The sequence below is a fragment of the Aulonocara sp. 'chitande type north' Nkhata Bay genome, unplaced genomic scaffold (assembly GCF_057382095.1).
Source record: "Aulonocara sp. 'chitande type north' Nkhata Bay isolate Kocher_YH1m ecotype deep benthic unplaced genomic scaffold, A_spYH_male_GT1.1 unmapped_scaffold_20, whole genome shotgun sequence".
Classification (NCBI taxonomy): domain Eukaryota; kingdom Metazoa; phylum Chordata; class Actinopteri; order Cichliformes; family Cichlidae; genus Aulonocara; species Aulonocara sp. 'chitande type north' Nkhata Bay.
In genome coordinates, this window is record NW_028234352.1 from 854,279 (window position 1) to 866,604 (window position 12,326).

General features: G+C 44.6%; 2 protein-coding genes across 2 annotated transcripts in view; both read left to right on the forward strand.

Annotated features, from left to right (window-relative positions):
• Positions 1 to 12,326, forward strand: part of LOC147300656 (uncharacterized) — a 423,782-nt gene that overhangs the window by 87,866 nt on the left and 323,590 nt on the right. The window lies entirely within an intron of this gene.
• LOC147300659 (phospholipase D1-like) lies at positions 6,019 to 9,583 on the forward strand. The gene is made up of 4 exons (XM_086285024.1): positions 6,019 to 7,102; positions 7,393 to 7,641; positions 8,065 to 8,158; positions 8,497 to 9,583. The coding sequence occupies exons 1-3, from the start codon at positions 6,881 to 6,883 to the stop codon at positions 8,116 to 8,118; spliced, it is 525 nt and encodes a 174-aa protein (XP_086141150.1). The 5' UTR covers positions 6,019 to 6,880; the 3' UTR covers positions 8,119 to 8,158; positions 8,497 to 9,583.

Consider the following 12,326-nt stretch of genomic DNA (forward strand, 5'->3'; position numbering starts at 1 on the left):
AGCTAGCTTTAGTTCCAGTGTACACAATAAAGTTCATGAGAAAATACCAATATACAACAAATACAACCATTGTAATAAATTAAAATAAATGACAATCTCTAATAACAAGACTACAGCCACGTAGAGTGAGAGTAGTAGTAATGTAGTAGGCCTCAGCCTTAGCTATCCCATCATCTAATAGCACTGGCATACTGATACAGGTTACAAATACAAACAGACATTCAGACTCAACTCACCATTCACTACGTGCGATGTCACATACGAGCCCCCCACACATCTACCCACGGCGGTATCAAAGTACTGTTGAACGCAATCCACAATTAATTCAAAGCCAAGCCAAGATAGTAAACAGCGAAAAGCGCTCGCCCCACGTACCTGTTGCTTCCATCTGCTAACGCCTCTCCCCCGCGTCGTTTCGAGGCGACAACCCGGAAGGCATATGATAGGTTTGTAGCATAAACCTATTAGCTGGAACGTTGAAGACAATATAATTACACCGCAAAGCAAGACACGAAGTAGGCGAATTTCTTCATGTTACTCGTGCACGGGAGAGAACCGGACAAACGCCGTTCCTTCGCTTGGCCCCAGTTGCTCTCGTCCGTTCTCCCGTACCGCTGCCCTTTTATTGAGGTTACATGAATATGCATAGGTTCATTAACATATGACGTCTACATACACACAAAGAGTACCTTGCCTGTGTGTGTGTGTGTGTGTGTGTGTGTGTGTGTGTGTGTGTGTGTGTGTGTGTGTGTGTGTGGTCAAGATGTGACCCTGTGAAGACTCCCCAAAGCTGGTGCCAGGACGTCTAGGTCCATCTAACAAAAGGCTCTTATATTTAAACAGATATACATGTGCTTGCTATACCATAAATCAAGGATAAACTCTCCTAGGGAGTATGTGATTTATACCAAGGACACTCTGAGGAATGTATGCACTCCCTTCTACAGCTACACAGAGTTAATACAGACCTCTTTAGGATGAGACATTCTTTCAATCCACCAATGATTATATACTTCTAAGCATATATGAGTAAATATTTCTAAGCATAAATGACAATCAACAATACAAACCTATCAGCATATAATAGTGCCTCGCGAATAGGATTGGTCACAACAGGCACGTGCAGCCTCGTGGCGTGGCGTGCGTCATGACGCGTCACGATGCCTTCACGGACACGCTCCGGTTGGAATTTAAGATTCCAATTTAGTTATAGACGCAGTTCTTTTTATTTTTATGTGGGTTACATCCTCCCCGCCTTAACCATGCACGTCCCGTCGCATGTTAAACGCTAGACAACGTGAACAGACGAAGGACGGCTAGCATTATGGCCCAATGCATCGGAAAGACTATGCAACATCGTTTGGACCACGGAAATCAGAGGATTACCACGAGTGAAATAGTGAAGTCGATCAGGTGGTGCTCTTTGTCGTTGTGAACGTCTTAGCCCGTCACTTATGTCAGTGTCCTGCTCAATAACTCTTCAGGAGAATCTTCAACAGCAACGACAGGAATGTTGACAAGTATGTCTCCATTGCCAGGTAAGTTTTCAGGTAAGCCATTTCTGTTTTTAGGGTGACTTTCAACAAGTTCAAGTAGGATGTCTTCCACATCAGAGTCAGATTGCTCACCACCAGACTCCACTGCTGGAGGAAGAACACTGGACACAGAGGCTGGTTCTCCTTGCACTTCCACTTCAACTGAAGGATCCAAAATCAGTGGTCCTAGGCTCCCACCGTCAGATGAATCTGGAAATTGATTCTGTTTTTCCACAGTGAAGTGCAACGTTGGAGGATTAACATACAATGAAACCAAGCTTCCTGTGTCCTCATCCTCAACCAGAGGTTCTGTGAGGGAATTTAAATCCGGGTTCTGCTGCCGAGTTCTTGGTCTATGAGGAAGTGATTGCTCTGGTAATTCCAAGTTAATCTCACTGCCCGTGAGGAAGCCGCATGGAAGGAGGAGGTCGCGGTGAAGGGTCCGCATAGGTCCATTGCTGTTCTCAGGTTTTACCTTGTAGACCGGGAGGTCCCCAGCCCGATGGACAACCACATAAACTTCTTCCTCCCATTTATCTGAAAGTTTATGCTTCCCTCGAAGGCGGACATTCCTCACAAGCACACGATCACCTGGTTCCAATGCTGATGGTATCACACGGTTGTCAAAGCGTTTCTTATTTCGGTCGGCAGCCTTTGTAGCGTTACTGGAGGCAATACTGAAACTTTCCTCCAATCTCGATTTGAGTGACTTAATGTACTGTGAGTGACTCTTTTGCTTGGATTCCCGCAGTGGCAGATTGAACGCCAGGTCCACAGGTAGACGAGGTGTTCTACCGAACATGAGTTTGTAAGGAGTAAACCCTGTAACCTCGTTCCTGGTACAATTATAGGCGTGAACCAGCGGTTTCACATGCTCTTTCCACCTTGTTTTTTGTTTTGTCTCCAAGGTCCCCAACATTGCCAGCAACGTCCTGTTGAATCGCTCCACTGGATTTCCCCTCGGATGGTAAGGGGTTGTACGGCTCTTCTGAATGCCTGCAAACTCACACAATTCTTTTATTAGTCTTGACTCAAAATCTTGCCCTTGGTCGGTATGGATTCGCTCAGGAATGCCATAATAAATGATATAATTCTCCCATAGACACTTCGCCACAGTTCTTGCCTTTTGATTGGGTGTTGGAATGGCAACAGCGAATTTAGTGAAATGGTCCGTCAGGACTAAGATATCACGAGTGCCACTAGTGTCAGGCTCAAGAGCAAGAAAATCCATACACAAAAGCTCAAGGGGTCGAGATGTTTTTATGCTGACAAGTGGAGCAGCTTTTTCCGGCAGGGCTTTTCGGTGCACACAGCGGCCACAAGTCTTAATCTTCTGCTCAACATCCTTTGCCATTTTGGGCCAGTAGAATCTCGTATGGACAAGGTCAAGTGTACGTTCAATCCCCATATGGCCCATATCCTCATGGAGGCTTTTCAGGACTGATGGTCGCAACTCCTCTGGAAGGACAAGCTGGTATGAAAGGTCTCCATTGTCCCGTCTCCTCCTGTACAGGACTCCATCCACCAGCTCCAACCTGGACCATTCTCTGAGCAGGAACGGAAGTTCAGGGAGCTCAGCTCTTGCTGTTGGTGGAACCCTCTCCCCCGTCTCAAGCTGGTGAATAAGCTCTCGAATGCAGGGATCTGAGTGTTGTTTCTCTTTGATGTTAAGAGTAGAAACGACAGGCAGCTGATGACAGTCCTCGGAACAGTAACTGTCAGGGATGGTATCCATTTGAACTGACAAAGACTCGACAAGTGTGAAGCCAACCTCACCGCAGTCACCCGGCCGTGTGGCTCTGACCAAATGACTTTGGCAGATTGCTCTCACAGTCTCTTCTGGGAGGACATCAGAATCAGCTGTGTGTTGAGAAATGAACTGACGAATGAGTTCATGGTCATTAGAAACTTCATCATTGGAGCAGGAGTAAGGTCGCCGCGAAAGCGCATCAGCGTCACAATTCTGTTTGCCAGCTCTGTACAGAAGTTTAAAAGAGTACGTTGACAATGCAGCCAACCAACGGTGTCCAGTAGCATCCAGTTTAGCTGTTGTCAAAACGTAGGTCAGTGGATTACTGTCCGTCACCACTGTAAAATCTGCCCCGTACAGGTAATCTTGGAATTTCTCGGTCACACTCCACTTAAGGGCGAGGAATTCCAACTTGTGGGCTGCATAACGGCTCTCACTCTGCGACAATCCGCGGCTAGCATAAGCTATAACCCAGAGTTTCTCCTCTTGCTCTTGATACAACACAGCTCCAAGTCCGGTCACACTCGCATCGGTGTGCAGAATGTATGGGCGAGACGGGTCTGCAAACCCAAGGACCGGGGCAGTTGTAAGCTTCTCAATCAGGGTCTCAAATGCAACTTGACAGTTGGTATTCCACCTCTCACCGAAGGGTTGATTTGGCCCGTGTGTGGATGTCTTGCGAGCTTTCAGGGTCTTTGATCTTTGAACTGGAGAATATCCACGAGTCAGGTCATTGAGGGGTTTGGCAATGACGGAATAGTCTTTTATAAACCGGCGGTAATAACCAGCGAAACCCAGAAAAGACCTCAATTGTTTCAAAGTCTGTGGAACCGGCCATGTCTTGATGGTCTCTATCTTCTCGGGGTCTGTTTGAACTCCTTCCTCAGAGACAATATGACCCAAGTACTTTACAGACTTTTGGAAGAATCGACATTTCTCCGGTGCCAGTTTCAGCCCATATTCCTTCAACTGGTTCAGGACTCTCAGCAGCCTTCGTTCGTCTTCCTCAAGAGTGTCCGAATAGATGATTAAGTCATCCAGGAAAACGAGCACTTCCTTTAGGTGAAGGTCCCCCATGCATTGCTCCATCATTCGCTGAAAGGTGCTTGGGGCGTTGGTAACACCTTGAGGCATTTGGTTAAACTCCCAGAACCCAAGAGGAGTCACAAAAGCAGTCTTTGCCTTGTCTTCCTCCTCCATCTGGATCTGGTAGCAACCGGACTTCAGGTCGAGTACTGAAAACCACTTAGAACCAGTGAGTGCTGAAAAGGATTCCTCCAAATTAGGTAAGGGGTATGCATCCTTGATAGTTTGAAGGTTTAGTTTCCGGTAGTCTATGCACAGCCGGACCTCACCGTTCTTCTTCCTGACCACCACGATAGGCGAAGCAAAAGGAGACGATGATTCCCTTATAATGCCGGCTTCCAGAAGCTCACGCAGGTGACGGCGGACAGCTTCGAAATCTTGTGGATGGATTGGCCGGGCACGTTGCTTGAGCGGTGTATTGTCATGGAGTGGAATATGATGTTTGACAGCTGATGTACATCCAAAATCCAAGTCATGATGCGAAAAGACCTCCGAGATGTCATTCAGCTTGCCTATGACTCGCGTCCTCCATTCAGGTGACAGTGGGGAATCACCAAAATCAAAATTCAGGCTGGTGATAGTGTTCCTGACTGGAAGATGGGTCACGCGGTGTTCAGACAAGATACAGTGGTAGGTTTCCAAATCCGCAATGACACTGTGAGGTGGAATGAAGGTATCTTGCTCCAACTCATTCGTAATAACCACAGGAACCTTGTATGGAGAAAGAACTGGGAAGTTGATGAGACAACTGCTGACGCACAAACCCCCAGGTAAGGTGGAAGCAGGATGCTGTAGGAGAACACTCTGGCTAAACAATGGGGTGGAAACTTTGGCAGAGCCCTGGATGACAATAGTGCGGCCGGCCGGAACACGCACTGGAGCTTTGCTTAGTAGCCTCACATTCCCAATGCTGCCATTCTCCTTCTGCTTGTGTGACAGCTGTAGTGTTTTCAACACCGCTCTGTACCCATGAGTGCTAGGCTGATAGCTCGGATGCTGGTTAAGATGCTGTTCATACAGGGGTTCCAGGGTGTTTATCCCAATTAGCACAGTAGCGGGGACGTCAGGGTGTACGTCCGGAACAACTAGAGCCAATGTTGTTACTTCATATTCTTCACCAACAAAATCTCTGGGGAACTTGACAGAAATCTCAATGTATCCAAGATATGGAATGGTTTGACCCGCAGCACCTTCCACCTGGAGAAGATCACGGAGTGGTTGAATTTGTTGTTCATGAAGATGATTGTTGTAAAAGGATACAGATATTGTAGTAACCTGTGATCCTGTATCAAGCAGGCATTTCTGTGGATGGCCTGCTAGGGTCACCTCTGTTGTGCATCTTGACCCAACTAACCCATGAGGTAGCATTGTGGTTGCCTTCAGACAAGTGTGTAGGTCTACACAGTGAACAATTTCCTCCTTGTTCCTTTCCTCCTTTGCGGGACAATGTGGGTCCTGCACAGTTCCTGTACGTCCCATTACAGGAACGGTATCTAGTTTAAATGTCCAGTTGATGAATTCCACTTCTGCCATTTTGGTTTCCTTTCACTGAACTGTTTGCGTTTTGTATTTGACTTTTATATGAAATTAAAACATTTACGCTGGTCAAATATGATGCTCTAAATCAAATAAAAGTTTGAAAATAAATGATGTATTTTTAAATGCTGCAACAAATGTTCACAAAAAGTAACTATAATTAAAACCAGTTAAACAAAATCAAATGTTTGAATCATGCTTAACCAAATGCCAGGCTGCAGAGCTGAACCTAAAGTATACGTAGAAAGATTTCAACATCTGAGCAGTTTTTAATGTTTTTATCACATATAAATGTCACAGCAGTGGGTCCTGGCCCAATGCTTTGTGTTTTTGGTTTTCTTTGACTCTTGTTTTTCTTGGTTTTTGTTCTTCTTATTTATCAGGCTCTCAGTAATCTTAGTTCTCCCTCCCTCAGTGTTCATTTCAGCCTGTGTTTAGTTTCTGTTCCCGTGTCCCACGTTTCATCGTTTCATGTCGAGTCAGCCCTGTCTCTCTGTTTCCTGTGTCTCCCCAGTCAGCCCCGCCTCCCTCGGGCACTCATGTGTGATACAGAGTAATAAACCTGACTACATTTGCTACACTCTCTTTATTACCTGTTACTTTAAAATTCATACACTAATTATGTCTGCCCATCTCTCTAATGTGAAGGTCAAAGGTCAACATCCCAGTGACATAAGAATAATCCCAAAGGGGCAAAGGCAGCGGTTAATTTAGCACATTTAGCATTAAGGGTACAGCAAGGATATACTTTTACTTATTGTGGCAGGGGTGTGGTCTCTGGCCTGCTGCAGTGGAGGCTGCTGGCGGGACGTTGGACGGCACAGGTGAGGGTGATGGAGCTCATGACTCTCCCCTTTATAGTGACGGAGGAGACTGGCGTGGGGGAAGCGTGTAGTGGAGGAAGCCGAGGAGAGAGCTGGTTTCTGGCTACAAAGACGGCGTCAAACCAGAAAAGATTGCTCGTGGTCAAATAATGTGTCAATCACCTGTGAATCAAACTGTGTGTGGCTCAGTTCATGTCACAGTGTTGTTTAGTATATCTTCACTTGTCTCACTCTCCTTCTGTTCTGTCCATCAGGACGATCCTCAGCACTTACACAGATCCTCCATCGATGTTTTGGATCCAATCAGTGATCAGTTCTACGAGGAGGCCTGGATGTTCACCAGCGCTCGCTACACCTCCATCTACCAGAAGGTGAGTGTACTCCTTTGTACTCAGATTAACATTTTACTTCTTAAAATACATTTTCATATATGAGCTTTCTATTATTTCATGGGCCATTTAATCAATATTAAAATTACAAGCATATCAACAAAGGTGAAGCTGGTTTTTTCCACTTGCTGTCACACAGTCATGGAGGAATACAATAAATACATAATCAGTCATAGATCCTGAACAATGACGTTAAAAGAAAGTCTGTGGCTCTAAAAACTAAACAGTATAAAGACATGCTCCAAGCTGCTGTTTCTCTCCTACTCCTCCAGGTTTTCCACTGTCGGCCATCCAGCGATGCTGGAGGGCTACCTGGCCAATGCTGGCCTACACAAAGAGGTCCCGGCTCGGAGGAGCTGAAGAAGATCCTTGCCTTCCTCGTCAGTTTCCTCTTCAGTTCCTATCCCAACAAAACCTTCTTGCACCTATTAGCTCCAAAAAGGCTATGGTGCCCGTGGAGGTCTGGACCTGAGGCCTGTGCTCATTACGTGGATAGAAAACACTCTGACACCATTCTGGAGGTCTGATGGGACTCTGACCAAAACACAGATGAAATAAAACTTGTGGCTGGAGCTTTTAAAATGACTTTTTCACCTCATAGATTAATGCTCATGATTGCATGTTAGCAAGACAGCATCTCCCCAAGGTGAAACTCTCAGGAGACGTTTACTCTTAAACTGTAATCTGGTTGAGACTACTTGAGGAGATCTTAGTAGCGAGTATGTGGATTTAGTCTCTTCACCAACAGCAGACAGACCCATGCCAAGAAAGCAGACATGTTCTCAAAGAAAGCCGAGAGCAGAGATTGGAAAAAGCTAAAAAGAAAAAGCTGCAGCTTCAGACGACTATCTGCCTGTAAGGCTGAAAAAGTCCAGTTACGCTCTATTTTGGAAAAGCTCCCAGTTTTGGTAACCTGGACTTTTATTTCCCCTCTTCTGCTACAGATGTTGACTGTGACCTCAGAGGCCAACTGGACCACACAGCTGCAGCAGGAGTGAGGGAGAGGAGTCTTCATCCAGCTTCAAAGAAAACATCCAGGTAAAGTGACGTGGATCAGCGGATAAAGCCGTCTCCACTTTCAAAGGAGATCCTCTGAGAGAGAGACTCTCTGAGCCATTTTAGCCTCAAATTATAGGACTTTATAGTACAGCAACACTTTTAAAGGACAAAAATAACATAAACTGTGACTGTAATACAAACAAAGTATTGCATGTGTTTTTAAAAGTGTTCCTCCGATGGGCAGGATATCACTATTAGACTGTCCCACCAGCCAACTTCAACAAGAGACCACAGCAGCATTCAGTGATCAGCACAGATGTTCCTCTAACACTCAGCATCTGATCCCTGTTGGTCTGTGTGCTTCTGCTTTTGCTCAGTTAGAAACCCTGCAGCAACCCGACCCAAAACTGTGTCTTCTTGTTGGCCTCAACGTTGAAGTGTCAAACGTCCAACATCTGGAAAGGAAACCACGCCAGTGTACTGTGATGTTTCACCAACATGTGGCAGACGCTGGTCCTGCCTTTCATGCTGACATCAGCAGAGAGCCCCGCCTACCTCAAAGCCTCCCCTGTCATGTATTGATCAGGATGATTATGAAGATGAGCGAGTGCAAATAAGACTGTAAAAGTCCACGAGCAGAATGTTTGGATGCTTTCTAATGATTCATGAATATCATGAGAGTGTTTGTGTGTTTTGTCTTTTCTTTGCTGACGTTTGTTACTAACAAAGACAATTTACGCTCTGTGTGTGTTTTCATCCTTACCAGCCGCACTCTAACTGCAATGAAGGAAACAAACTGTAGAAATGGTCGACTCAGTGACTTCATAAAATATTGAAGTGGTTCAGGTAGAGCCAGTTTTTAAATGACCATGAACACTGAGCGTATTGTATCTGTACAGCATGTTTTTCTATTAGACAGATTTGTAACAGAGGCCTTGCTCTCAGTAAGTTTGAAATCCTTTTCTGATTTCTTTTGTAATCTCTGATCTTTGTGTATCCTGCTCAGTTTGCATGCTGCCTGTAGGAGTTTCTGTCTTTGTATTTGAAGAGAATTCATTGAATATACTCAGCTGCTTCCCTTTGGTGCCTCACACATCACTGAAGTTTTTCAGTGTCCAGTTATTTGTTTTTAATAGCTGTTTGAATTCTCTGTATGTTTGACCCTGTAGACTGTTTAATGGACTGCTCGTCTTCCTGTTTGTAACCACTGCCTGTTTAGGACTAAAGATTTGGATTTTTGACTTTAACACAGCCTCTGCGTGTCGTCCCTTTGTGTCCTCGTCCTCTGTGAATGTGTCACAGATGTTTCCATGATAATAACACAGCTTTCCCACAGTGGCTTGCAGCAGCATTTATTCACAGCACATTTGAGAAAGGTTCAGATTAACTCGATGAGTTTATATTCAGAATGATTCTGACAGTGGGCCACTGTGAATTGTGATCTTTCATCAGCTCAATGTTTAAGTTCAGTATTTCAAAGCAGGAGCTATGAACAGTCATCATGTTGGCATTAGAATTATTATTATTAATCATTATTAATAATGTCGTTACTCATGTATAACTTTGATTAGTATACATGAATTTTATCAATAGTAAAAATAATGAATAATTCATGTATAACTTTGATTGTGTTTTGTATATTAATTATATTTAAATAGAGATGTTGACCCTGTCTCTACAGTAGCATCAGTGTAACATACATTATTGGTCCAAGCTGTCATAAATGGGGAGCCTGATCCTTTATTATGAAAACATGATGAGTATTTTTCTTGTCAGTTGGGAAGAAGTTGGTCTTTTTTTCCTTCTTTTTGCTCAGTTTGTCTTTTCTTTGATAATTGAAACTCTGATCAAACCTACTCATGTTCACAGCATGTAAAAGCAGCTGACAGTCCGTGGCATTGTTGTTTGTAGAGGTGCAGTGTAGTGGGAGCATAAATCAAAAGAAAACAGTAACATTTATGTAATAAAACATCTGAATGAAAATGAACAGGCCCTTTATGAACTTCAAAGGGATCTGAAAACAACACTTTTTAAAAGAGTATCTTGGGGTGTAGGTGGTCAAAATAGAAAACTGAGCTGAGACTCTAAGTTCAATCCATCCATTGGTTTTTACTTAGGAGGAAGAAATGTCAGGCTGGTGCAGGCTGGTTAGGTGCATGTGGTTATCTTTACCTAAATGAGTTCACTTTGTGGCTGCCAGGTTGGGCAGAAGTACCTGTCCCCTGTTAGGCTTAGCAAGGTTCTCCAGGAGTTTCTCCATGGGTAGAGCTTCTAGCTCCTCCAGCACATCTGTGGCCGTGCAGGCTGCCACTTTCTTGGTTGCTCTTTTTACCCCACTGGTGGATGAGCTGCAATGGTCTCCATTTGTCCCATATGTGTTTACTTCTTCTTCTTCTTTTGCATATTAAACACATTATTCTGTTTCTATGTATTTGCTATGATTTGCTATTTGTTAAGTAACATTGCTTCACTCACTATGCCGGGTTTGTGTGTGGAAGCATTCAGTTGCTGGCAAATCAAACATTCTGCAAATGAAGCTGAATACTCAGTTACATGTTTCTTTACATTTTATTATGTTACAGATTAAGTCATTTGTTCTTACTTTGTTTGTCTTTTCAGTCTTCATGAGGGTCAGGTGTGGGGAAACGCCCGCCCGGCATTTCCTCATTTTAAAGTCCTGCTGATGTCACACATGACATCAGCAGGTCAAACCAAGTGGAGGGGTTTGTTTGTCCATAGAGATGCTTCCTTTTGTTTGTTTTAAGGTTTAAATGGATTTGTTGAATGTGTTTCTTTTCATCAATACTGCCATTTAGTTGTGTAAATGTGCATGTTAGAAGTGTGAAGAGGTTTTGTGTTTAGAAATGTATAGAAACCAATGATTTACTGACAGCATGTCTGATGGAAATAAGTGCAGATTATGTATGAAGTCTAACTGCACACAGTAACTGTGTTACAATAAGGACTTAACAGCGCCCTCTGCTGGAGTGTTTCAGTACTGCGTTAACTAGAATACACCACCTCCTCCTCACACCACCTGCTACAGCTCTACTCTTCTATGACTACAGTCATCCACAGCACTGATGTGAGGTCACATGGTTCATATGTAAGGAGCACAGCTGACCTCAGGTCAGTTTAATGACTGTGAGCAGCAGCTGTGTTATTGTCACTGTGACAGGGAGACACTCTCAGACACAGCGCTCATGTCAGCTTGTTCTCATGCAGGAGGATCAGGAGCTCCATGTTTGTCTTTCTGTTTGAATCATGATGTGTTTGTGCCATCAGAGTCTGTCATGAGTACTCAGGGTTTCACAGCAGCTCTTCTGGATGCTGACGAGGACTCCAACCTCATGTTTCACCTCTCTGAGCTTCTGATGTCTGTGAACACTCGTGTTTCTTCTCTGGGCTCATCTGGACAAAAACACCTTTCTGTGTTTGGCTGCAGCCTCATTCTGACTGACAGGAAGTGTGTTATCCATGAGCTGCACTTCTGTGAGGAAGTTTCCTGCTGTGTTTCCTGTCTGTGGACAAACACGAGTGTTCCAGCTGAGGACTTGGTTCCTTCCACCTGTCCATACAGGACATCACGCTGTCTGCAGCTCTGTAAATGCAGCTCCAGGTCCTTCCACGTGCTGCTCTGTATTTGTGCAGTTTGTAGTGTGTCCTGGGAAACGTAGCACACATGGTGTTCTTCTGCTGTTTCCTCCTTTCACTGAGTGTGAAACACTGACGCTGTGCTGTTGTTCACAGAGGGGAGCTGATTCTAGCTGCAGCTGGACTCTGTCATCTAACTGAATGTGTTGGTGCTGATCACGGGGCTCTGAGGGGGGAGCAGCAGGAGGACTCTGGATGCTGACGTCAGTGTATCTGTGGAAGCTCCCACAGCGTGTCTGTCATTCAATATTGTGCTGTATATTGTATCTATGCAAAGATGAACAGACTGTGTGTTCACTGGTCTCTGTGCTGCAGCTCTGATGTCATCATCACTCCCTCCTCCACCCTCAGCAGTCCCAGCATGCTGCTGTGGTGCACCCCACCCTCACTCTACACCTGAGCCACAGACCACACCCTCCACCTCAATATACACCACAGTTTTCTCTGCTGTGGAAATGAGATCAGGAGGAAATCATCATTATTATTATTTAATAAACGCTCACATTAATGTGGGCTTATTTGTTTCATATTAGAAACATTAGTTGAGTGTTTT

Excerpts from the sequence above, each read along its gene's own strand:
- LOC147300659 (XM_086285024.1), top strand. The coding sequence starts at position 6,881 with ATGTGTCAATCACCTGTGAATCAAACTGTGTGTGGCTCAGTTCATGTC. Across the intron at positions 7,103-7,392 it reads ACACCTCCATCTACCAGAAG|GTTTTCCACTGTCGGCCATC; the intron begins GTGAGTGTACTC and ends CTACTCCTCCAG. Across the intron at positions 7,642-8,064 it reads ACTCTGACACCATTCTGGAG|ATGTTGACTGTGACCTCAGA; the intron begins GTCTGATGGGAC and ends CTTCTGCTACAG.